The sequence below is a fragment of the Vicia villosa genome, unplaced genomic scaffold (assembly GCF_029867415.1).
Source record: "Vicia villosa cultivar HV-30 ecotype Madison, WI unplaced genomic scaffold, Vvil1.0 ctg.001911F_1_1, whole genome shotgun sequence".
Taxonomy (NCBI): Eukaryota; Viridiplantae; Streptophyta; class Magnoliopsida; order Fabales; family Fabaceae; genus Vicia; species Vicia villosa.
The window spans coordinates 259,171-286,914 of record NW_026705773.1 but is presented as its reverse complement, the minus strand read 5'-3'; the positions used below and the strand labels follow the sequence as shown (position 1 = coordinate 286,914).

General features: G+C 28.1%; 3 protein-coding genes across 3 annotated transcripts; 1 reads left to right on the top strand and 2 right to left on the bottom strand.

Moving 5' to 3' along the window:
* The first annotated feature begins 361 nt into the window (after positions 1-361).
* Positions 362-2,971, top strand: LOC131637087 (protein BEARSKIN1-like). The gene is made up of 3 exons (XM_058907649.1): positions 362-596; positions 962-1,230; positions 2,204-2,971. Exons 1-3 carry the CDS (start codon positions 434-436, stop codon positions 2,861-2,863), a joined length of 1,092 nt encoding a protein of 363 aa, XP_058763632.1. The 5' UTR covers positions 362-433; the 3' UTR covers positions 2,864-2,971.
* Positions 2,972-9,383: 6,412 nt separating this feature from the next.
* Positions 9,384-10,060, bottom strand: LOC131637083 (uncharacterized). The gene is made up of 2 exons (XM_058907645.1): positions 9,725-10,060; positions 9,384-9,494 (listed from the first exon to the last, which is right to left on the bottom strand). Exons 1-2 carry the CDS (start codon positions 10,058-10,060, stop codon positions 9,384-9,386), a joined length of 447 nt encoding a protein of 148 aa, XP_058763628.1.
* Positions 10,061-17,149: 7,089 nt separating this feature from the next.
* LOC131637082 (NAC domain-containing protein 19-like) lies at positions 17,150-18,564 on the bottom strand. Its single transcript, XM_058907643.1, has 3 exons — positions 18,124-18,564; positions 17,802-18,038; positions 17,150-17,620 (listed from the first exon to the last, which is right to left on the bottom strand). Exons 1-3 carry the CDS (start codon positions 18,562-18,564, stop codon positions 17,150-17,152), a joined length of 1,149 nt encoding a protein of 382 aa, XP_058763626.1.
* Between the last annotated feature and the right edge of the window lie 9,180 nt (positions 18,565-27,744).

The following is a 27,744-nucleotide window of genomic DNA, read 5'->3' as shown; positions in this document are numbered from 1 at the left end:
ATTATTACCCTTGATGTAAATTTGTGATTATAAGTATTACTAGATATTGGAGTGGAGAGTGTGTCCTACGCCCCTATAGGCTTTGTGGGGAACCTATCAATAATATTAAAAAATTTATAATAAAAAGCATAGAATAATAGAAAGATAACAATAAAAAATAACAATCATACTAGTCACATTCATTCAGTAAACTTGCTTTTTACGTTTGCTAGCTTTAACCATTCCCGTCGGCGTAGTCACCGGCCGTCAACCCTTTCCAAGAGTGTAGAAATATGATGGCGTTGACAACCATGGTAGTATATAAGCTCCATGCTTCCAACCTAACGTACAAAAATTTATTGCTACCTTCAAAGTTCAAAGACAATAGAGAGATAATAAGCATCTAGATATATAGGTGGTGGTGCAACTTGTTGATAATTAATTTGGAGATTAGATGAGTTCTTCTAACGGCGGTGTGCCGCCGGGGTTTCGATTTCATCCGACCGATGAAGAACTACTTCATTACTACTTGAAGAAGAAACTTTCCTTTCAAAAGTTTGATATGGATGTTATAAGAGAGGTGGATTTGAACAAGATGGAACCTTGGGACTTGCAAGGTAAAGTAGTAATTTTATTTCTTCATGATATATTAATTTGCTTGCATATTCTCAAAAATAAATTTTATCATCAATTGTTGCAATATTATATTCAACTGTACTTGAATTTGATGGTAAACGATCTCTTCTGATTTAACTAGAAGTTATGGTTCGAATCAAATTCTTGACACGTAGCAGGATTAAATTTATCTTGAAAAAGAGTTTTATGGTCTGTTGTAGTTCTCTCTGAATTGAGAGATTAGTTTATGTAGTTGTGCACGAATGATAGTTAATTTATACTGGAAAAAAATTGTTGCAATATTATGTTCCATTATATGAACATTTTTAGGGTTTACTTGTTGATTAGAATTTTTTATGATACACAGAAAAGTGTAAGATTGGATCAACACCACAAAACGAGTGGTACTTTTTCAGTCACAAGGACAGAAAGTATCCAACAGGATCAAGAACTAATAGAGCAACAAGTGCAGGGTTTTGGAAAGCAACAGGAAGAGACAAATGCATTAGGAATACTTTCAAGAAAATTGGAATGAGAAAGACTCTTGTGTTCTACAAAGGTAGAGCTCCTCATGGACAAAAAACTGATTGGATTATGCATGAGTATCGCCTTGAAGACGGCAATGATCCTACCAATGTAAGTTTTTCTTTACTAAAGTTAACTCTATCCAACTTTTTATGTTGGGTAGATAAGAATTCACCTTATTTATAATTTAAGTAGTAAATAATTGTTGAAGTATTTTATACAATAGAACGCAGATTTGAAGATGTAATTTCTTATTTCTAAACCTACACTATGTGTGAGTTTTACCCTAAGTTCTTTTTTTTTTAATCTCATATAAATGATTTTAAATTACAGTTGTAAATACAGTTGCAGATATTCTGATTGTGGTCAATATGATTGCGACGCGCATTATGACTGTTGTAGCATAAATTTTTATCCGATGGGGTTTGAAATATACATTTGAAAATTACTTAATATTAAGTTTTTTCATTACATCACAAATAAATTGAGTTTTGAGAATGATGAAATTTTAAATTTTGATAAAAATATTTTTAAAAAAACATTGTCGAATGGTTGATAAAGCAGTCGGACACTTAATTTTAAATTACACTGCAATTGTAACTCAACACGGCTACAGAGATGTATTGTGGCCGTAATTGCGACTGCGGACTGTAATTTAAAACTATATATATTACCATAAAAGATAAAAAATAAAGATATGATCATGGTTTTACATTGTGATTGCTCTTGCGAATAAAATTGTAGTTGCGAGTGTTGTGAGATTGAGGTTAATGTTGTTGTTGCGACGCGCATTGCACCCATTATGACATGTATTTTGGTTGGGATGTGTTTGAAATACATACATTCGAAAAAATATTTAATGTTGAAAATTTTCATTAGTAAATTAAGTTTTGGGATTTTGAAATTTAAAATTTTTATAAAATTACTTGATGAAACATTTCTGAAACCGTCTGATTTGGTTCATAATGCGGTCGAATACGACCGCAATTATAGTCTACTGCAGATGCGCAGAAATTAATGCATCTGCAAGATAGGATTTAAAAAGAATATATGGTGATATTTTGGAACTTAAATCTATTTGCAGGAAGATGGATGGGTGGTGTGTAGGGTATTCAAGAAGAAGAACTTATTCAAGATAGGAAATGATGGTGGATCCACACACAATCAAGATCAACAAATGAACAACATTTCCTCTACCAATCCCCGCTCCTTCATGCAAAGAGAAAACCAATACTTATTACATCAACAACAACATCAAAACCACCCTAGGAACCTAACTGGTTTCGAGCTCGAAAAACCCGAAATTGGTCTCCATTATCAACACTTACAAAACTCTCAATACTCACACTTCCATTCCCAACTCCAACCTCAACCTCAACCTCTTCTCCACACTCAAAAGCCTCTCGAGATGAACTTCGACTACTCATACGCAACATCTTTACCGTCGGAACAGCCTATAATAGTTAAACAGCTTATGACAAACCCTAGAGACTGTGAAAGTGGAAGTGATGGTTTGAGATACCAAGTTTCTGAATCTGGTATTGAGGTTGGTTCATGTGAACCCCATCAAGAAATTGGTGTAGGAAGAAGTGAAGGAATGAATGAATGGGGTATGCTTGATAGACTAGTGAATGAAGACTCGACAAAAGAGGCCACTAGGTTTGAAGAGGATAATCCTCATCATCAGATCAACCAGCTTTCTTTGAGGGGAGAAATGGATTTTTGGGGCTATGGAAAACAGTGATTTTCATTCCCTATTTTATTATAATTATATTGAAATCAAATTAAGACTAATTATCTGTACTATACTAAAATTTAAGTTTCGATGTCATGCATTAAATTATGGGTATGAAAAGACATACACATAACTCTTATTATTATTACTATTATTATGATTGATATTGATCTGTGAAGATTGTTGGTAATTTGTTAATTACAATTTTGATTCATTGTTTATCATATGTATACTAGATGCCAATTTGAAAGTAAATTTGATTGTTGTATAAGTGATCTTCCAACAAAACTTTCAAGTCTTCCTCTATGGATTCCTACCAAGTAAATAGAGGCTTGCACCAATGTCAAACTCAAAACAAACAGGACCCTCCCTTATCCACGTCCCATCCGGTTCGTTCATGGAATAGTTCGTGAGAAAATTAAATTAAATTAAACTAAATTATAGTAAAAATTTACTTGAACTGAAGTGATCTTCCAACAAAACTTTCAAGTCTTCCTCTATGGATTCCTACCAAGTAAATAGAGGCTTGCACCAATGTCAAACTCAAAACAAACAGGACCCTCCCTTATCCACGTCCCATCCGGTTCGTTCATGGAATAGTTCGTGAGAAAATTAAATTAAATTAAACTAAATTATAGTAAAAATTTACTTGAACTGAAATGAACCGTCTCAATTTACTAAAAATCAAATCGAACTAAAATCACTTGTTTGGTATACCATTTTGAAATTCCGTTTTGAACGTTAGAAGATAATTTTTCTTAAAATGAACCGTTTATTAAAGAACCAAACTGTTAAAATATTTTTAAATATTTTGTAAGTAAAAAAATTTAACTTAATTTAAGTATTTTTTATTTATTTTTAGTTCGATTCGGATTCAGTTTCTGCTTCAGTTTGATTCTAAATTGTTTGTGTATATGGTTTCGTTCACTAACAAAACATAAGAAGTTTTGGTGTGGAGATGGACTTTTGTTAGGAAAATTATCCAACTCAATTGTAATTTTTACGAATTTAATAAAAATCTTCTTTTTTATTTATCGTAAGATGCAACTGGCATGTAATTTTCTAATAGTCTTTTTGCTGAGAATCTTTTTGTTTCAAGTTTGAGAACTTGGGTTCTCCAATCAATATATTTTTGTTTAAAAAAAACATAAGAAGTTCGATTATTTTATAACCAATTTAATTCGACGATTAAATTCAGTTGTTGGATTTTTTTTAACAGCCCTATCCATTGTTTAGTTCCTCCTAATAACATAAAATAATCTTGTAAATGATTTTGCAAGTTAATTAGATTAGAGGAGGACTTTAAAGAGGAGGACTCCGTTGAAGGCTTCATTGATTGGGTCAATTGTGACTTCAAGCAAGGTAACACTATTCTTTTTTGGCATAGTTGTTGGTTGGGAGATCAACCACTTTGTGTTTCCTTCCCTTATTTGTTTGATCTTTCAAACAATAAACTTTGCAAAGTTAGCAATGTCATCTCTTGGAGCAATGGTGCACATTCTTGGAATTTTGATGTTCTTTTTGATAACCTTCCCGCCGCGAATGGTTTAGTTTCGGCTTTCGACATTCAATTGAGAGACTTAAAAGTGTTGTTGGATGGCATTGTTCCGAACATTCTCGAACATGATGATTTCCATTGGAATCTAAATCCTACCGGTGTGTTCTCAGTTGCTAGCGTGTCCCATTTAGTGTCCAATGCTAAAGACATAGCTTGGCCAATTAACAACATCAAATTGTTGGAAGTCATTTGGAAAGTCATCATCCCGAAAAAGGTTCAAATTTTTTCTTGGAGATTTTTCATCAATAGACTACCTTTAAAGGATCTTTTGGCTAATAGAGGAGTTCCTAATCTCAACTCTCTTGATTGCTTATTTTGTTCTCACCATCCGGAAACTTTGGACCATCTTTTCTTTCAATGTCAAGTTACGAAAGCGGTGTGGGAAAGAATCTATGCTTGGTTGGGGAATGACTTCGAGTTGAACATGGAAGAGTTCAAAAGTTTTGGTTACATTCAAGAAAAGGTGAGGAAAGCCAACACTAGAGTTATTCTAAACTCAATATGGATTGCTCTAATTTGATGCATTTGGCTAATGAGGAATGCTATTGTTTTTTACAATGCTACTTTTAGTTTTGATGTCGTTATATCCAACATCTTGTTTCTTTCTTGGAGATGGTTAAGTAGTAGTAGATCTTCTCCTAGAACTAGTTTCTTTGATTGGTACAAGTTACTTTTAATTTGCTTCAACTCTTTATAGAGTTTTCGTTGTAAGGGTTGCACCCCTAGCGCGATATCTTATATCATTGCTTATTGAAAAAAAAAATTAGAAACAGCCTATACACGTCCAACATGATTTAAAATTGCGCTTGGAATGGAAGCTAAGTTGTTAAACTAAAAAATACTTTGAAGTTGTATACTAAAAAAGAAAGTAAATTAAGAAACAAGATAAACATTCATTGATGAATTACATAAGAGGCCAACCTACTTTCAGTTATCTTGAGAATGAATCTCCATAAATAGTAAGAGGCCAACCACGAGGGTTAGAGGCCAACCAATATGGCTGACAGTTTGTTGGTGCACTTGGAAGCATAGAAATGACATAGTTTTTAATAGAGTCGACTGGGATATCGATGATCTTTTCTTCCAGATTTTGTGGTACTCATGGTGGTGGTTAGCTATAGATTCTAAGGATAGAATTCGTTGTAATTTTTATGAATGGTTTAAAAATCCATTGCTTTGTTCTTGATATCTTTGCTTGATCCAGATTTTTCCTGTGTTGTTCTATTGTAAGGGTTGGTGTACCCCTTGTACCCACACTTTCTTAATTCAAGAGTTGCTTATAAAAAAAACCACGAGGGTTAGAAGGGTTCTTTTATAGTAGTTTTTTTATTGACGTCTTCTGCGAGATAAAATTCTTACTAGAGGGAATTTACGATTTAGTTGTTTTTTTAATAAGCAATGATGTATAAACTGAGTACAGAATGTACTCAAAATGCATATTACAAGGGGAACCACATATCACCAGCATCTCCACCATAGATCTTATTTACAAAAATTTAAAGGGGAATGAAATCGTTCATAAAAACGTAATTAGTCTTTATAAAAAAAAAGTGGGCTGCTGCAGCTAATGAAATATAAATGGGCTGGGCTCCAACTGTAAAATTTTGATAATTTTTAAAAAATATTATTAAAAATAATTTAAGAAAACTTAGAAAAAAAAGTTAATACAAACAGTTAAACAAATTAAATAAAAAATTAAAGAATTTCAAAAAAATATTATTAAGAACAATTTAAGAAAACGAAAAAAAAAAAAGAAATTAATATAAAAAAGTTAAAAAAATTAAATAAATAATTAAAGAATTACACGTGGCTTAAAAAAATTAATAAAAAATAAATTAAAAATCCAGCTAGATTGTCAAGTCACTGAAAAATAGAATCTGGACTGAAATAGTACATCTAGGGGCTATAACGATAAAATCTAAATATTACGAGAGGGTTTTACAAAAAAAAACATTACCAGGGGATTAAAGTAAATCTCGCTAACATTATAGGGGGTTGTTGTATATTTAACCCTTCATAAAAGTTACAATCAACTTTTTCTTTTGAACCTAACGTTAACCACCACCAAGAAAACATTTTAACTTTGTGCACAATTTCATCAAAATTTAACATAACATTTCTGAAAAATAATACCATTACGATGATTTCAAATACACCAACAAGTTGCTAACCAAAAGACACCCACTCTATTAATTGAACACTCTCTGTGCAATTTGACCAACAACTTCTCGAAATGACTGCAACACTACTACAAATCACCAATAATGTCCATATCCATCCAATCCTGAATCTTAATCCACACAAGCTTTATCATATTGTAATTGATAAACAAATTATTACAATCCTTCACCTGCAATCTAAAAAAAATGCAACAACTATCATTATTGTTCTGAATAATTTCTTTTGCGACAAGCAGAATCCTCGTAGGCAGCTCATTCTTTAGTAATCTCCACCCAAAAATCTTGACTTTGGAAGGAACCCACACGTTCCGGACAAATTTTAAGACCTTTGCAGATTCTCCAAATTCCCGATCCAATTTAGATTTTTTTTTGTATGGGGGATTGAAAGAGTCGGTTTCTTTTGGGGTGTAAGTTTGTTTTGGACTGGTTTTTGGTTAAAAAAACCCTATGATATCTTGAATCTATCGGTTTGGCTTGATTCAATTTTTAACATTTTTCAAAAATGGAATCAACTCAAACTAATCGGTTTAGTTCGGTTTGGTTTGGTTTAATTGATCGGTTTACCATGTCTTTTTTTCAAACATTATTGTATTCTCCACTATCATGTTTTTCTATTTATTTTATGCTATTATTTTTTAAAATAATACATTTCATGTAATTTATTTCATGCTTTATTTTTTCAAACAAATTACAAGTTTTTCTTAATCTATATGAAACAGTGAGATGATTTTCATTGCATCATGAAATAAGTTCACTTTCAAATATAAAAGTTGACACTTGGCATTAGAAGGTTGAGAAGGAATTTGAATGCTTAACAAATAACACAATAAAACACACATTAATTAACATGTCTCACACCTCAAACACACATCTAAACTATTTTGTAACAAGCCTAGAAAGAACTTTGTTGAAGAAGAAGAAACAAAAAATTGTGTAAAAATTATGAAAAATAACAAAGAGAACTTGAATACGAAGAAGACGACTATAACATATCAGAATGGCAGTAGAGAGAGTGGTGGTTGTAACGGGGCAGCAAGAGCGGTAGTTTAGTGAAAATAAGTTTTTATGACTTATGGTTTCTACTTTCTATATTTTGAAGTTTGATTTCTAGATGTGTGTTTTGCTAAAAGGAAGAAAGTATAAACAAATACAAGATTTAGAGCGTAATTATATCTATTGGTCCGGTTCATCGCTTTAACAATTCCTAAAAACTAAAACCGAGAATCGAACCAAACCACATCAATTTTTATTGGTTCAATTAGATTTTAGATCTGAACCAAAAATAATAATTTTATTTCAATTTGGTTTGGAATATTTGCGTAATTAGCATGTTTATCCACTTACACTTCTAGATTTATCATTGTGTTCATTACTTATTAGATGGCTTATGTTATATGGTATAAGACTTTTAAGTGATTTGGTTAGTTATTAGTTCTTTATGAGGATCTTGGTCCCTATTTGAGTTATTTATCCGCGTGGGTGGTAGGTCTAGGATTATGAGTGGGTTGTAATGATCTAGCATTCTGTTATTTGGTCGGTTTGAACTTTTTGGAATGATATTATTTTTTCTACTTCATCAACTAATGTGAAAGACGTGAAAGAAAATAGCATTTTCAAGACTTGAAAATGATATCCACGACAATGTTCTTGTAGTGGAGTGTTTTTGATGTTTCTCTTGGAGAAAGATACTTTTGTTGATGGAGGCTTTATGTGAGTTTGGATATAGTGAATGCTACCCTAGTAGAGGGTGGGGTTTTATTGTTATGGTTTCTCATTTATGCTTTGGTTTTTTTGGCTAATGTATAATTTATTTTGTTTTGTTTTTTTTTAATTAATTGGTTTTCTTTTGTTTTCGACGTAATCAGTAGGTACATCTTGTACTAACGGATTATATTGTTCCTTGTACTCTCTGATGGACATTTAGTTTCCTTTTTTATTATATATATATATATATATATATATATATATATATATATATATATATATATATATATATATATATATATTATTCGTCATTAAAAAATATATTAAAATTGTTCTTAGAGATAAAAAATTCTTAAAAATATGTCATTATTATGTTTTGCGACCAATAAAACGACCAACACTTTTCTATAGTACTAGTCGATAACTTTTAGCGGCGACCGATTTTGTAACCAAACTTACAACTAATTTTGGGATTGATTTTAATTGATTATTAAAAAAGAAAAAAATTAAATTTTGGACCTCATTGAGAATGAAACCAATGATACCATGGTAGTGTATAACACTTCTAAAAACTCTAACACGTTGCTTTATTTTAAACAATATTTCAATCCACCTCTTGATATTCTTAGGTATCCGGTGAAATTTCATTTTTGTCCCTGATTTCGGAGATACACATCAGGAAGCAACTTTTTTTTGCCAAAATTTGTTTTTTTTCGGAGTTTTATCTAAAAAAGCATTATAAACTACTGAACATTGGGAAAATTCAAATTAATTCACTTCAGGAGATCTTCCGTAGATATATCTACGGAACTTCTTAAAAACATAATGTTTTGTAGATGTACCTTTGAAACCTTCTGTTATATTTTAAATCAACTACATTTTACTTCAAAACTCCAATTTTTTTGTGCAACAACAAAATAATACATCAAAATATAGTACATCAAGGTAGTGTAATGTAAATTCAATGGTATATAGTACACCAAAAGAATACATCGTATATATAAATCTTCCAAATAGTGTCATATACATAATCAAAATAAATTACATCAATGTAATAAAAATACAGACATCAAAATAATCAGCACGATCACCACTGTGTGTGTCGGGCAACATCCTTTCCTTCGCCTCTCATGCCACCTCTGCGTCCACCACCTCGTCTACCGGCTACTCTGCCACTATCGACAAGTGCCCACATGTCCTGACACGATGTTTACGCTATAAAAATGCCCCATCTTCCACCCTCATGTTATCATCCAGTATACGCCTGTGATCAGACCCCTCAGGGAAGAAACCATCGTCAATGCGTGTCTACGCCATCTAAAGTATCTCACGACAGCGAGGAAGAACATCATTAGTGTGCACAGTGAAGTACCAAGTGATGTACTCGTCGGTGCAGCTCTAGTCTACCTCTACTTTGGTCGCACAAACCTCATCTGGAACCATGTGATGCTCAATGTCTGCAAAGGCCTCATCTATTTGCCGACGGGCTATCCCAATATTAGCAGAGATAGAAGGGTGGCGAGGTATCGTCTGACAGTAGCCAAACTGCCGCATGACGCGCTCCGGAAGATGGCGAACAATGATGGTCGAACGATACGCCAACCATCCAGAATATAATGCATCGTCATCCCACGGAACTGTTCCACAATAAGCAACATAGTAGTCATAGCGAGTGTCTTCGATAGCCATACGATCGTGATAAGATCTGTAAGGATCTGGCATGTGGTTCCCTCTAAGGGGGGTGAAGGCACGAGCATGTGGCATGGCCTCAGTGTAGCCATTCACCTCTCCTCAGCCAATGATCATCGGGAAGTGTTGTAATATCCAATCCTTAAATTAAAATAAAAAATGTAGGGATCAAACATTATCACAAATATAGAATGAACAACTTATAAAATAAAACTATAAGAATATAAGATTGTTACCACTAAAAGTGAATATCTTCCTACCATAGTCTTTGTCTTCCACAGTCATCCCTCTCCAAGTCTCGAGTAGTTGTACGCCAGTGTTTCTGCCCCGAGTTGTACTCATGGATACGTGTGGGATCCAAAAAGTACCTAACGTAAGAGACATCTGTATACGTGGAGCTCGTGTCCACAAACAACTGAGTGCCGACCAAAAATAGGAAGTAACACTTAAGCACACGTAATCTGTGTATCTCCACCTCAATTGGATCACCAAGAGCCTCCTGTGCCGTAAGGAGCTCGGTATCATATCGTCGCGTCAAGAAGGAAAACCTTATGTGCGTCCCACGAGTCTTCTCCACCTCCTCAAGCGCATCCTCTAGATCAACCCCGAGCTTCTCAATCAGAGTCTTTCTCGCTTCTTCCTTCATCATCCAACCGTGACAAAGAAGGATACCCCAGATAGGTATATGCAAGATGCATACGATGTCATCCAAAGTAATAGTAACTTCACCATGAGGCAGATGGAATCAGGATGTCTCTAGGTGTCATCTCTCCGTAAATGCCATCAGCATTCCGTTGTGTATAATGGAGTACCCGATATGACATAGGTCCTTCAGCTTAAAAGCTATGAGGACATCCTCGAACCACGGCTCTGCAGGCTGTTACAAAGATAAAATATTCCGCTATGGTTGTAGAACTTCTAGGAAGCCTTATCCTGAAAATTTCCAAAGAAACACTATTAAAAACAAGCAAGGTTAGAAATAATATATTTCCACTAAGGAGAAAAAATTAATAACTATAAGCATTGTTACCAATTTGTTTCTGACATGTCTGGCTATATGATCAACGTACCCTGTCAATAAGGATAAATCGGAAGAACCCTATGGGTAAGTATCAAGAGGTGGCAGAAGAGCACCAACATCAGCATCAGCCTCCCCGTGCAAGGTAGGGGTGTACATGGGTTGGGTTGTACCGGATTCGACCTAACCAGTTACCCAATTCGTTCAAACTTCAATGGATTGGGTTTGCCGTCCAACTTAAAATTTCATTATCAAAACCAATTCGAACCGACCCGTTCATTTATAGGTTGGGTTGGGTTCGTGGGTTGTGTTTCAAATTAAAAAATAATTTTTTTCAATTTAAAAATATTGTAACACAATTTAATACATTTATACTCATTTCTAACACACAAAATGGATGAAGCACATCATATAATATCTAATAATATTAATCAACATGACATAACACTAGATAATAGTATATAATTCTACAAGACACATTAATTTTATAAAATACGTAAGTTGGAAATGATACAAAAGAAAATAAGAAACAACATTTAGTATTAGAATTACGTAAACTCATTGATTTAGTAGTGAGATAATAATTTTATCGTTAGTAAAATTATCATTAGTAATGAGATGATAATTTTATATTTTTATTTAAAATAATAATAAAAAATAAGAAATTACTAATGTAACATCAATGGGTTGGGTCAACGGGTTGCAAAACTCAAACCCAATACCCGAACCAAAACTATATGGGTTGTGACGGGTTGGGTTAGATATACTCGTAAATGAACGAGTTCATATAATTTATGGGTTGGTTCAGTTTGGGTTAGCGGGTTCATGGATAAACCCGCACCCATGAACACCCCTAGTGCAATAGGTCCACACCATCAGGAGGTGGAACAGAAGATACAATATCGGCCGGAGGTGGCACAGGAGGAGCAGAAGTATCTCGACAAAGTCTGCGGGTGGAGGGCGTCTATGAAGTATTCTCACCATCATCTCAAGGCCTCCAGGATGAAGAAGTAGAAGTGGAAGGCGTTTTTCCACTATGCTACGTGTGAGTCTGTGTCGGGGCCCCATCTGTCACCCCTGTTGGAGCAGAGGTGTCAGCTACATCTGTTGGAACAGAATGTCATCTTTCACCTATGAGAGTATCTGCTGCATCCGTGCACGTCGCACGGAAGCATGTTGTGCAATCCTCCTAGATATAAGTCGGTTTGTCTGGTCAGCCATAATGTCTGCATTGTATTACAAAAATTGTCGAATTAGATACAATTAACTTATAAAAACTAAAGGAAAAATAAAACAAAAAAAAATCAATTTTAACTCTGTAGGTGCAATTATGGAAAACTTCTGTAGATACATCTACGGAAGCACCTAGCATTCTAAAAAACTGGGTTTGTTCCGGAGCTGTATCTACAAAACTACCTAACATTTCATTTGTTCCGTAGATGCACCTACAGAACATTTTGAAGCTTCAAAATACAACAATGGGGCCTGTTAGTGTTCCAGCCATTGAAAAACCTATTTTTGGTGGCTTGATCGTCCGTTTTACACATAAAAAATACCTACATTGTCTCTAAACTATGTTTCTAAAATTATCCAATGATTTCTACACCTAAAATTGTATTATAACTATATTATGGGAAATACTCAAAAATATTTCCGAAACTCGAAAACTTACCAATTGTATTGAGCTTTGAACTAGTCGGATTCTGTTGATCGTTGATGTTGATGTTGATGTTTTCTAACGAACTCGTGAGAAAACAACGAAGTTTGGTGGAAGATTGATTTTAGACGTTTAGAGAGTTTGAGAGAGTAGAGAATGTGAAAAGAGAATAATGGGGGAGGAGAAGAGTCTGGTACGTATATAAGATCAAATGCTTCCAGAGGTGCATAACTGGAAACATTTTGTAGATGCACCTACGGAAAAAATCAAATTTGAAAAAAAAAGGTGTTTCTTGATATACACCTCCAAGAGTGGAGCATTTTTGCCAACGCGCATGGTGGATAAGGAGGGTAGGGGGTGGATTAAGAGTTTCTCTTATTTTATTATTGTTATTACAACATTTGTTATACAATTATTAATTATTCATATAAAAGAGTTGCTTTATTTTATTATTGTTATTGCGATATATATATATATATATATATATATATATATATATATATATATATATATATATATATATATATATATATATATATATATATATATATATATATATATATATATATATATATATATATATATATATATATATATATATATATATATATGGGGACGGCTCAAGTGAGAATACTTGGTTATTATGAGAAACGAGAAAAATGAATCACAACCATTAAATTTTGATTTTGTTGATTTTAATGGACTGGATTGGTTTCTCTTTCTAGGATCCTTAATATTTATTTTAAATCAACATAGAAAGAGAAACCAATTCAGTTCATTAAAATCAACAAAATTAAAATTTAATGGTCGTGATTCATTGTTCTCATTTCTCATAATAACCAAGTGTTCTCACTTGAGTCGTTCCCTATATATATATATATATATATATATATATATATATATATATATATATATATATATATATATATATATATATATATATATATATATATATATATATATATAGATATATATATATATCCGGTGAGAACTGATATCTATTGTGAGAAACGAGAACTAACAATATTAACCTTTTGATTTAGTTAACGCTTCAGATTTCTTTATTCCATATAAGAGCATCTTACTAAAATTTTCCTATTATATTTAATATTTAAAAATTCCATAAATAAAGAATCTTATTATAAATATTTTTTATTTATTATACTAATATTTGGTATAAATAAGGACTAATATTTTTTTATACTAATATTTGTTATAAATAAAGACTAATATTTTTTAATTTTGTTTCAAAAAATTAAATAAATAATAAATTTTTATTTCCCTAATATCTAATAAGCGCCATAATTAAAATGTTATTATTAGAATAGTAAAATTTATCTAAAATGCTGGTAACTTAAATATATGTAAAAGTAAATTCTTTTCAATTTGCTAATGAATAAATCAACTCAATCAAAATATAGGTGATAATTTTAAATTCTCTTATATTTTTATCAAATTGATACATAAATAATAAATCAATAATTTATTTTTATTTTAAACGGTCACAATAGTAGGAAAAAAATTAATTAACATTGAAAATAAATAAATCAATAAAATTAAAATATATGTAATCATTTACATTTTTTTCATATTTTAGATGAAATAAAAATATAAGTAATAAATGAATAATATATTTTTATTTAGAATGGTCACAATAGTAAAACATTCAAAGATAAAAAGTTGCTTTTATATATAATAGATTTATTTATACTAGAAAATTATAGATCAATATATTAGAACGTTATACTTTTTCATCAAAATAAATTATATATATATATATATATATATATATATATATATATATATATATATATATATATATATATATATATATATATATATATATATATATATATATATATGAGGAGGGTTATATTGACTCCAAGAGTAAGTGCTGAACACTTACTCCAAATCTTAACCATTGATTATCATTAATCTAACGGCTTTAATTAATTTTTTATGTTGAAAAATATTTCCAAATATAATTAAATTAAATGATCAATTAAAACCGTTAGATTAATGAAAATCAATGATTAAGATTTGGAGTAAGTGTTCAACACTTACTCTTGGAGTCAATATAACCCTGTAATGTATAAATTTACACTAAGTCTAAAGCATAAATTAAATACTAGATAGATATAAATCAATAATGTGTTTTTAATCAAATCAACATTTCATATTATTTATAATATATTTATTTTATACTTTAAAATTGATATAATTCTATTCATTATTTATTTTTGAATAATATATAAACGTAGTGTTTAATTTATGCTTTAGATTTAGTGTAATTTTATTCTTTACATTACATAATCTATAATGTAATTATATTGATTTTATATCAAATATTAGTATAATAAATAAAAATATATTTATGATAAGATTCTTTATTTATAGAATTTTTAAATATTAAGTATAATAAAAAAAATTCAGTAAGATGTTCTTTATATGGAATAAGGAAATTTGAAGCGTTAATTAAATCATAATGTTAGTTCTCATTTCTCACAATAGATATCAGTTTTCACCGGATACACTCCCTATATATATATATATATATATATATATATATATATATATATATATATATATATATATATATATATATATATATATATATATATATATATATATATATATATATATATATATATATATATATATATATATATATATATATATATATATATATATATATATATATATATATATATATATATATATATATATATATATATATATATATATATATGGAGATGTATAAAGTATAAGTGTTTTTAAAATAGGAGATTGGAGGATTAAATGATAACTATTGAATTAGATATTGATCTTGATGAACATTAATTATTTATGGATTTATTGAAAATGAAAGATAATGAAAATTTCAATTTTTCTACAAATATTTTGACTATGCTTATTTATTTTTTTTATAGAAAATACTAATTTTTTATTTATTTTTGTTGAAATATGCCATATAAATGGTGATTGTTCAACATTATTTATTTTCTTATTATATTTTTTAGGGTTAAATATATAAAACCCATGTAATATAGGCGAAATTCGCTTTTCTCCCCTGCAAAAAAATGTTTTTCAAACACCATCTTGAAATATAAAAATACTATGTCTTTTGCCCCCTAAATGTAAAGTTTACCCCTGTAATATTTTTTTTTGATTTTCCCCCCAATTTTTGTGTTTAAATTGCACGCTTAAGGGGGTAATTCAAACAAAAAAAATATTACAGAGGGAAATTAAAAAAAAAATATTACGAGGGGGTAAAGCGAATTTCGCCTATATTACATGAGTGATAATGTGGTATTAACCCTATATTTTAATTAAGTGAATTGAAATCCTCTAATTACATGCATATCATTTACTTAAGTATTTTTTTAGTGAGTGAAATAACCTAATTTTAATATTTGTTTGTTACAAGTATTTTTATAAAAAAAAAATGTATTGTTGATATAATTATTTTCATAAATTAAAAAAAATTTATTATTGATATTAATATATTATTTTAATAAAAAAATATTATTGTTGATACTAATATTTTTATAAATAGGAAAAAATCTATTGTTCACACTAATATTTTTATAAATGAAAAAATTTTAATTGTTAATACAAATATTTCTATAAACAAAAAAATGTATATTTTTGATCAAAATCTTTTATTTACAGAAAAAATGTATTGTTGATACAAATATTTTTATAAATGAATATATAAATTTTATTTGTTTGCATTATGATTAGAGATTTAACTTGGTCACTTCAAAGCCAAAATTACAGCAAAGCAACGTTATGTCATGCTATTTATTATTGCAGCGAAATCACAAAAATATTATTCCAATCTCAATTTCAAAAAAAAAATAACTCTAAGACAAATCTCTATATTCTGCAACTACAATAATTAATTAAAATAACTAAACAAAATTCTCTCCTCAGTTGCCTTGAATTGGGAAAACATTAAGATTTTAATACACTGGAATGGTTTAATCTATGTCTTAATTAATCATTCTATTAAAAATTCTCCTATTTAAATATGTTTTATAATTACAGAAGGGGAAAAAAGGGATCTAACCTGATACTTTTTTTTAGAAGGTTAGTTTTTGTGGGCTGAATGTTTCTTAGGGGCATTCCATAACTTATTCCACAAGTTCTGAAAGGGAACACTTGAGGGGCCTGAAATTATGGCTCTAATGGCCATGTTGCTATGTTGATCTAATATATGTTCTTCATATAAATGAATCCAATTTTATAACCAATTTTTTATTTGAAGAATGCTACAGAAAAATTTAATGTCAGCATGTATAACCTTAGAGCTTAACTTTCATGATGAAACTATAACAAACTTGTCAATCTTTCTTAAAAAATGTTTAAAATAACAAAAAATAATGAAAGATAATGTGAAAATATAATTATCTCAATTTAATGACAAAGCAAAAATTATCCTAATAGCTACCATTAATTCTAAGAAAATATTTAACTTTACATAATCTTATTTTCCAACAAAAAAATTCTTATGAGAACTATTGTTAAGCATTTCAATATCATCTTCTTTTATGAACTCTTCTCCTTCATTAATTTCCAACAGATTGTTTGCAAATAATTCAGGCCAAGACATCTCATCATTATCATATTCCTCTTCTTCTTCTCCTTCTTCTTTATTCATGATGATATTATTGTCATCTTCTTTGTTAAAATTGCACTCTATTTGCTTAGTTCTTTCAACCACCTTAGTTTTGCTATTTCTCCTATCAACTTGATTTTTTGGATTTTGTGCAATATTTTCTCCAAGAAATCTTAATTCAGAAAATCTTTTCTCTTCTAGCCATGTACTTATGCATTTTCTTTTTTCTGCATTATATACAAACTTTATGTCATCCTCGTACATCCTCTTGTCTCCATCATTTAATTGAGTTATTGCTTCTTCATAGATAATATATTTTTTCACCAAAACATTATTTTCCTAAGTAACAGCAATAAAAAAAAGCATAAATCTACATTATAATTTGTGACTATTCCTCTAAAAAAGAGAGAGAAAAAACAAATATGATTATATTTTTTAAAATAATAAAAACCTTGAATATGCATAAAATCAATTGATAATTAATCGTTAATAAAGCAATATAATATTATTAAAATCTTACTGATATGACCGATTCAACTTGTTTAGGAGTGCCAGGTTCTTGTTGTTTAGGGATGATAGGTTGTCTTTCTTTAGGAATCATAGTTTTTTCTTTACTCTCTTTCGCGCAACAATTGTTTGTTCTTGAAATTTTTCTTAAATGAGAATTTGATTTATCAGCTATACTTGCTTTTGCATGTGTATTTTGTGATTCAGATTTCAAATTCTTTCTAAATCTGCATAAAACATAATTGTTGACCTGCCAAAAAATATATTAACACTAGTTAGGCTTAAACCTAATTAATGTTAACACAAACTAATAATTTAACATAAAATTTGCTTACCGGAGTATTGTTAATCAAAGATTTGTCAAGGTTATATTCGTGCAAGATCCATCCACCATCTTGAGGAGTGTTACTCTTCTCAAAACGAAAACGTTTTTTCAAACCGAGGAGTTGGTTCGTGTCTTTGGCAAATATATTTTTTCCGGTGTCTTCACCTTCCCAATTACCATTGCCAATAGTGCGAACGGAGCGTGTGCTTGTAGCAGATTTTTTCTTTAAGGTAGTAAAGAAATATAGGTCTTTTCCACCATATGAGTACGAAGCTTCAAATTCATTCCATATATCCAACGGATTTTGGTTAGTACCGAATAAATCATATTCGAGAATGTTGAGATAATCGGGAATTGGGTTGTTGTTAATTTTGTTGTAGAGAAACTTTTGAAGAAGTTCATCATCGGTTGGCATGAAATCTTTATTTGAACGAGAATTGAGAGCATTCATGATGATTTGAAATTTAATAGAAGACGAATGTCAAGTGAATAAGCTCAAAACATAAACCATATATAAAAAATACAAAAGATCTTCTTAAATAAAATAATTTAAATTTAAAGTTGAATCAAATTAAATCTAATCTAATTTAAATCTAATCTAATCTAATTTGATTTGGTTTTAGCATAATAATAGCAACTACCAAATCAGGTGAATATCAAATTTGATACCAATAAAATTTCAAACCCTGTTTAAAAAAAATTAAAATTAACCCAATACCAATAATTGACGTGGACAATAAAATAATTTTATAGCAGTACACAACATCTATTCTAATTTTACTAAATATATTTGGGTTAAATGGCTTTCACCCCTGTAATAATAGCGAGATTTGATTTACCCCTTAAAAATAAATTGATTTACCCCTGTAATATTTGGGCACCCTAAGCGTGTAAAAACGAGGGTGGTGAATCAAAAAAAATATTTTACAGGGTGTATTTTTCCATCTTAGGGGGCAAAAGACTTACAATTTTAATATGATAGGAGTAATCCAATTTTAAATCTCGCTACTAGGGGTGTAAGTCATTTAATCTAATATATTTTATTTTCTTTGTAGAGAGATCTAATGATGTTTCCTAAATATATAAAAAGATATGATGGATGTTAATAATGGAAAGATAGGATAGATGTTAATTACTCAAAAGGACAAATTTATATTGTGGAGTTGTCATTTGTGTCTGGAATAACTTTTTTTAATTTTTTTTTATTTTAGCATACAATTTCTAATATAATTTTATTTATTTAAATGAAAATGATAAACAATAAAGTTTTAAATTTATCTTTTCAAAATTTATCTCTTCAAAACTATTTTATGGTGTATATTTTTAATAATCTTACAAACTAATGTTCTATTTGGTAAGAATATTTTTGAGTTTATAGTTTATAAATTCATATGATAATTTAAATTTGTTTCTATAACAATTTAGACATGTTTGATAACACTTTTTTATCATGAGCTTATAGTTTATTTTTCATTTGTATTTCAAATAGCGTTTTAACTTATAGTTTATAATTTTTTTTCTTCTTTTTTTATCTTTATTATTTTAACAAATAATTAAGTATTAAATATATTTTATGTCATTTTACATTTATAAATTATTTGAACCACTAATTTTACCAAACACTTCAATTATATTATCGGCTATCAGTCTCAATCATCATATATAAATTATAAACTATAAGTCATCAGCTATCGGTCATAAGATATAAATTATCGGTTAGCTTATCAGTACCCCGCTATTTTTATCAAATAATTTTTACAAAGTCTCCCTGTAATATTAACGAAATTCGCTTTAGTTACTGTAAAAAAATTTATTTATCACCCATTTGTAATATTCAAATTCCATCAATAAAGCCCCCAAATTCACTATTTCACCCAAAAAAAAATTATTATGTCCAACTAGGACGTCTACGTGGCATTATTTTATTTTATTTTATATTTTTTTAAATCCACGTGGATTATTTATGTTTATATTTTATTTTTTCAATTTCTTTTTAAATTTTTTAAATCCAATTGGATTATTCATTTTCTTATTTTGTTTTTTTAATTAATTATTTATTTGTTTTTAAATATTTTAATAAAGGAAAAAATTAATAATCATTATCTAAAGAATAATGCTATACAGTAAAAACTAGTATTTAGACCCGTGCGAGGCACGTGATAAATATTTTCTAAGTAAAAATAATATTTTAAAAACATTTATAATTTAAAAATTTTACTTATATTTAAAATTACTATTGTATAGATAAAATGTCATTGTTATTAATAGTATACATAAAAAAGTTAATTGAACTAATTTTTTTTTGTAAATTATAAAACTTTTTGGGCATTTCTAATTTACTAATAATTTGTGTAAGTTTTATAAAAAATTAACTCCTTAAATAAAAAATATCAAAAAAAAAATATATTGGTTTAATAATTTGATTAGATTTAATGGATTGAATGCTATAATAGTTTAGAAGTCATTAAACATATAATATCGGTTCAATTTAAGTAAATATTTTGTCGGCTCGTCAGAAAAATAGGTTCGGCCTCTTGGACATGCCTATAATTTTTAAATTATTGTGTATTGTAAATTCAATTCTATTGATATTATATGATTTTATCATCTAATAGAAAATAAATGTAATCACAGTTAAGTTTTATAAGGAATCTCTAATAAATCTTGGACAAATAACAATTGTTGCTGAAAAAATTAAAAGAAAAAGTTTTTGAGAATGGAATTTGATAAGTTGTAAAAATATGATATGGATATAAAATTAAAATATTATGAATTTATATATGCAAAAATATAGTATGAATTTATCATTCATAATTGTCTCACGTTTTTCATAAGAAAGTTGTGTTTTCCATACATCATAATTGTCTCATGTTTTTTGTTGAAACAAATATTATATCAATTTTTAGTATAAATGTTACCATTTTATCTCTGAATATTTAGTGAACTTTTACAATTGTGTTTATTTTACAAAAAATTTTATGCATTTATTTGTAACGGTTGTGTTTTAAAGTATACATTTAATCTATTAATAAGGAATTATTATTACATATTAGTAAATAAATGTGACAATTTTATATTTAAAAAAGTAAATAAAATCTAATTAATAAAGGTATATTATGAAATGACAATTATATATATATATATATATATATATATATATATATATATATATATATATATATATATATATATATATATATATATATATATATATATACACTAGTAACAAACCCGTGCATACGCACGGGTTCTGGTCTGATACACGCATTTATTTACATAATATATTTATTTTAAATAGAATATTTAAAATGAAAAAAATATTTAGATCACTAATAAATTTTTCGTATATCAAAATATTTAGATCAATAATAATTTTTTTCCTCTTATATCATTCTTGGATCATAAATATTTGAATCATAAATATCATCTTTCTTATATATAAATATGTAGACAAGAATATATTTTTTCCCATATTCAAATATTATTTATGTTTAAGTATCATTTACAAAAATATCGGGATAAATTATAAATTTTTGTATATAAAAATATTTAGATCAATAATAGATTTTTTTCTCATATACCATTTTTGAATAAGTTTTTTATGGATCTAAATACCATTTTTTATATATAAAAATATTTAGATCAATAATAAATTTTTTCCATATTAAAATATTATTTTTGTTTAGGTATCATTTATAAAAATATTTGAATCAATAGTAAATTTTTGTATATTAAAATATTTAGATCATTAATAGGTTTTTTCCCGTAAACCATTTTTGCATTAAATTTTTTTGGATCATAAATACTATTTTTCATATAGAAAAATATTTAGGTCAATTATAGATTTTTTCCCGTATACAATATTATTTATGTTTAGGTATCGTTTATAAATATATCTGGATCAATAGTAAATTTTGTATATAAAAATATTTAGATTATTAATAGATTTTTTCCCGTATACCATTTTTGAATTAAATTTTTTTGGATCATAAATACTATTTTTCATATAGAAAAATATTTAGGTCAATTATAGATTTTTTACCGTATACAATATTATTTATGTTTAGGTATCGTTTATAAATATATCTGGATCAATAATAAATTTTTGTATATAAAAATATTTAGATCATTAATAGATTTTTTCCCGTATACCATTTTAGAATTAAATTTTTTTGGATCATAAATACTATTTTTCATATAGAAAAATATTTAGGTCAATTATAGATTTTTTCCCGTATACAATATTATTTATGTTTAGGTATCGTTTATAAATATATCTGGATCAATAGTAAATGTTCGTATATAAAAATATTTAAATTATTAATAAATTTTTTTCCGTATATCATTTTTGAATTAAACTTTTTGGGATCATAAACACCATTTTTCATATAGAAAAATATTTAGATCAATTATAGATGTTTCCCGTATACAAATATTATTTATGTTTAGGTAATGTTTACAAAAATATCTATATCAATAGTAAATTTTCGTATATAAAAATATTTAGATCAATAATAGATTTTTTCCCGTATATCATTTTTGAATAAAATTTTTTAGATCATAAATATCATTTTCCGTATATAAAAATATTTAGATCAATAATAAATTTTTTCTATATACAACTATTATTTTTGTTTAGATATCATTTATAAAAATATTTGAGTGAATAGTAAATTTTCATATAAAAAATATTTAGATCAATAATATATTTTTTCTTGTATACCATTTTTGAATAAATTTTTTTTGGATCATAAATAATATTTTTCTTATATAAAAATATTGAGATCAATAGTAGATTTTTCTGATACAAATAATATTTATGTTTAGGTATCATTTACAAAAATATCTTAATGAATAGTAAATTTTCGTATACAAAAATATTTAGATCAATAATAATTTTTTTGCCGTATATTATTTTTTATTAAAATTTTGTGGATCATAAATACCATTTTTTTTAAAGAGTAAATGAAATATAGAGAGATTAGGGTAGAAAACTAAAAAGGTGAAGAGAGAGAAAGAATGGTGAAAATAAGTTATAATATAGTTGAATAAAATATTAAGATTATAATGGACAATTGTGTGGATAGACCAAAAAACCATCAATTTTAATAGGTGTACAAAAAGTAAGGATGAGTAATTTTCTAAAAACCAGAACCACTTATTTTCTTATATTATATATATATATATATATATATATATATATATATATATATATATATATATATATATATATTGATACTGAAAAATAGTTTTAAATAATTCTGAAACTATCAATTTATATTTTTTTAATAATTTTATAATTTGGGAGAATCCAATTAATTACTAGTTGTCAACGTAAATAATAAGAATTAAATATTCTAAGTAAAAAAGAAATTTAGAATTAATTATGAAGTATTAAAATTTATTTAAGTAAAAAGAATTATAAATTTTTTGGCATTATTTATAAAATATTAAATAAATTATAAATTTGTTCTCTCTATTAAAGTAATGTTTTGTTCTCTTTCACGGTTTGTTATTTTATTAGTAGTTAACTATCATTATTATCATTATGGATTTGTTATTTTATTAGTAGTCAATTATTATTATTATCATTGTTGATTTGTTCATTTTCAATAAATTGATATTCATTAAATTTTTTAATATGGAGACCATTAAGTTATTATTATCATTAATTTTATAAAAATATTTGAATCATTAGTATTTTCTTTCTCGTATATACAAATAATACCATTTATTAAAATATTTAGAATAATATTATTTTTGTTTTGACATTAATTAGAAAAATATTTGTTCCACATTTATAAAAATAACATTGTTAAAAAAATCATGATCAACAATATATTTTATTAACCTGTATAAAATAAGAAAGTGAATCTAAATTATAAATAATGAAAATCAAAATCAAAAGTTATAAATTATTGAACAAAAATCAAAGTCTAGATAGATTTATTTTGTTCTCTATTTTTATTTTTTAATTCAATTTAATTTTAATAAAAATAAATGAATAAACTCATTCATTTTTTAATTATTTTTACTCACTATAATTATCAAAATTATTTATAATTAGATAAAAAAAATTGGATGCAATTTATCGCACTATCTTTTAATCTCCTTATTTTAAAAAACGTTCATATTCACATATCAATATATTTTCTTTCTTTTTTTTTTTTTTACTTTCTATCTATTTTAGATTTATATTATTTACTAAAAAAAATGACTAAAAAATGTAGAAGAAAATAAAAAAATAAAAAATATGAACAAATCATCAAATTTAGACACAATAATGATCACAAATAGCAAATACCAATAAAATTTCAAACTCTGTCTAAAAAAAATTAAAATTAAACCGATACCAATAATTGACGTGGACAGTAAAATAATTTTATAGCAGTACACAACATCTATTCTAATTTTACTAAATATATTTTATTTTCCTGGTAGAGATTCTAATGATATTTCCTAAATATATAGAAATATATGATAGAGGTTAATAATGGAAAGATACAATAGATGTTAATAATGGAAAGATATAATAGATGTTTAATTACGGACAAATTTATATTGTGAAGTGGTCACTTGTGTCTAGAATAACTTTTTTCTCTTTTTTTATTTTATTTTTTTATTTTAGCATAAAATTTCTAATATAATTTTATTTATTTAAATTAAAATGATAAACAATAAAGTTTAAAATTTATCTTTCAAAATTTATCTCTTCAAAACTATATTGTATTTTTAATAATTTTACATACTAATGCTCTATTTGGTAAGAATATTTTTGAGTTTATAGTTTATAAATTCATTATCAATATCAATCATCATTCAGACGGTTTTTATGAATGATCTTCCAAAAATTAATGGTACATCACGATCCTCCTCCATGTCAACTACCAAAAAATCCATAAAACAAGAATTTGTCCACCTTTACTAGCATGTCTTGAGCAACTCCATACGGTAAAGTGATAGACTTATCGGCTAGTTGCAAAGTCATCCTAGTAGCTTCATCACAATATTCCCCAATATTTTGACAATGGATAAAAGGATAAAATTGATGTTAGACCCCAAATCAATCAAATCATTACCAGTGTAGATACCTCCAATAGTTACCGGCAAGGTGACTCGTCCGAGATCAGATTCCTTTCTTGGGGTAGTTTTTTGGATTACAGCACTACAACGGGCATCAAGCAAAATTGTCTCTTCATCTGTGTACCTCTTTTTCTTTGTGAGAATATTCTTCATGAATTTAGCATACTTAGGCATTTGCTCCAATGCTTCGGTAAATGGAATATTTATATGAAGTTGTTTAAATATGTCCTTGCATTTTCCTTCGTTGACAGAGCATGGGGATACGGGAGATTTTGATTTGGAATCACATTGTTTGCCATATTTTCCTTGGCACTCTTTTCTTCTCCCATTGTTCCTTTTCTCCACTTTCTCACTTTTTTTCTTCGTCGTCTCTTTTTCTACTTCTGCAATAATTTCATCTTCTTCACTTTCCTTCTTTTGATTTTCAACTACAACCTCTATTTCATCATTACCCTCATCTTCTTCAATTTGTCCATTACTTCTCTTAGGTTCAGTTTTAGTCACCACTGTTTTGCAATGTTCTTTAGGATTAACTTCAGTATTTGCAGAAAAAGATGAACTTGATTGGTTTGCCGCAATTTGCTTGGCAAGTTGGCTCACTTGAGTTTCGAGATTTTTCATGGCCGCTTCTTGATTTTTCTGATTAGCCATTGATATTTTCGTGAATTGTGTCATAGTTTCTTCCATCTTGGAGGTACCCCTTGTTGTTGTTGAAGGATAGAAAAACACTTAGAAGGGGGGGGGGGGGGGGGGGGTTTGAATAAGTGTGACTTTAAAAACTCAAAATAAAAACAATGAACACAATATTTTTATCCTGGTTCGTTGTTAACGAAACTACTCCAGTCCACCCCCTTAGAGTGATTTACCTCAACTGAGGATTTAATCCACTAATCAATCTTGATTACAATGGTTATCCACTTAGAAACACTCTAAGTCTTCTAGAGTATACTGATCATACCTTGATCACTCTAGGAAATCACCACTTAGAAACTTCTAAGTCTTCTAGAGTCTACTGATCTCACTAATCACTCTAGGAACCTTTTACAAATCAATGTAAAATAAATGTTTACAAGAGTATGAATTGCTTCTTAGAAAGCTATAATCACAATTGTGATATTTCTCTTAAGTTCCAAGCTTAACACTCACTAAAATATTACAAAGTATGTAAGGTTGAAGATGAAGTTCGTTAGTTTTGAATTCAGCACCATTTTGGTATTCTTTGCAAGATTTGTTTTTTGCTTCTGATCAGAACTTCACTATATATAGGTGTTTGAGAACATGACCGTTGAAATGCATTTAATGCGTTGCGTGACTAGACAGCTTTGCATTTAATGTTTTCATTGTTTTATCAACTACCTCGAGCCATGCTTTTCTCTGCTTTTACTGACTTTGCCTTTTGTAGCTTCTAACGTTCCTTTTGTCAGTCAGAGATTAGACTTCGTAGCCTGTCATCTAGTACTAACTTCTGATCTCAGATTTTGTGAATACAACGTTTGAATAATCAGAATCAGAGTTACAACTTGGTGCAGAGCATCTTCTTGTCTTCTGAATATGAAATGCTTTAGCGTGATACCATAAGAACTTCAGTGCTACTGCTTCTGATCTCAAGTTCTTCTGATGCTTCATAGACCATGTTCTGATTCTGCTTGACCATCTTCTGATGTCTTGCGAGAGCATGTTCTGATGTTGCAATCCAGAATCTTCTGAGTCAGTGCTTCTTAGCGCTGAATTGTGCATACTCCTTATATATTTCCTGAAATGGAAAATGCATAGGATTAGAGTACCACATTGTCTTATACAAAATTCATATACATTGTTATCATCAAAACAAGAATATTGATCAGAACAAATCTTGTTCTAAAAATCTCCCCCTTTTTGATGATGACAAAAACATATATAATTGATATGAATTTGCAATCAGAATATCAGATGACAAAAGACAATTACACAGATATAACATAAGCTTATAATCAGAGTGTGTGAATATGTCTCCCCCTGAAATAAATACTAGAAGAATTTATAAATAAAAGACTTCCCTGAGTATTTTTCATTTCAGCAGAGACTTTCACTTCGCCTAGAACTCAGAAAATTCAGAGCTTCTGCTTCTTGTTTCCATAGGACAACTTCAGAGCTTTGAATTTCTTCTTTGTTGTCATAGAATGCTTAATTGAATCAGAACATTCTTGAATGTATTAGAGCATCATCAGAGCATCTTTACATCCTTAAATGTTTCAGAACATACTAGACAAAAAAATATCAGAACATGAATGTATCAGAGCATAACATGAATGTATCAGAGCATTCTTGATAACTATCATGTATCAGAGCATTCTTAATGAATAGCATTTATCAGAGCATATAAGATGAAGAAAATATATCAGAGCATATTCTCAACCGAGAACGTCAGAGTATTCTACGAATGAATATCAGAACATTCTTCTTCTTGCTTCTGATCTTGAAGCTTCACTGCACTAAGCTTGCTTCAATTTTCCAAGAACATGCTTCTTTATAGAATTGCTTTTTTCCCATGTATTTTCTTCTCATGTTG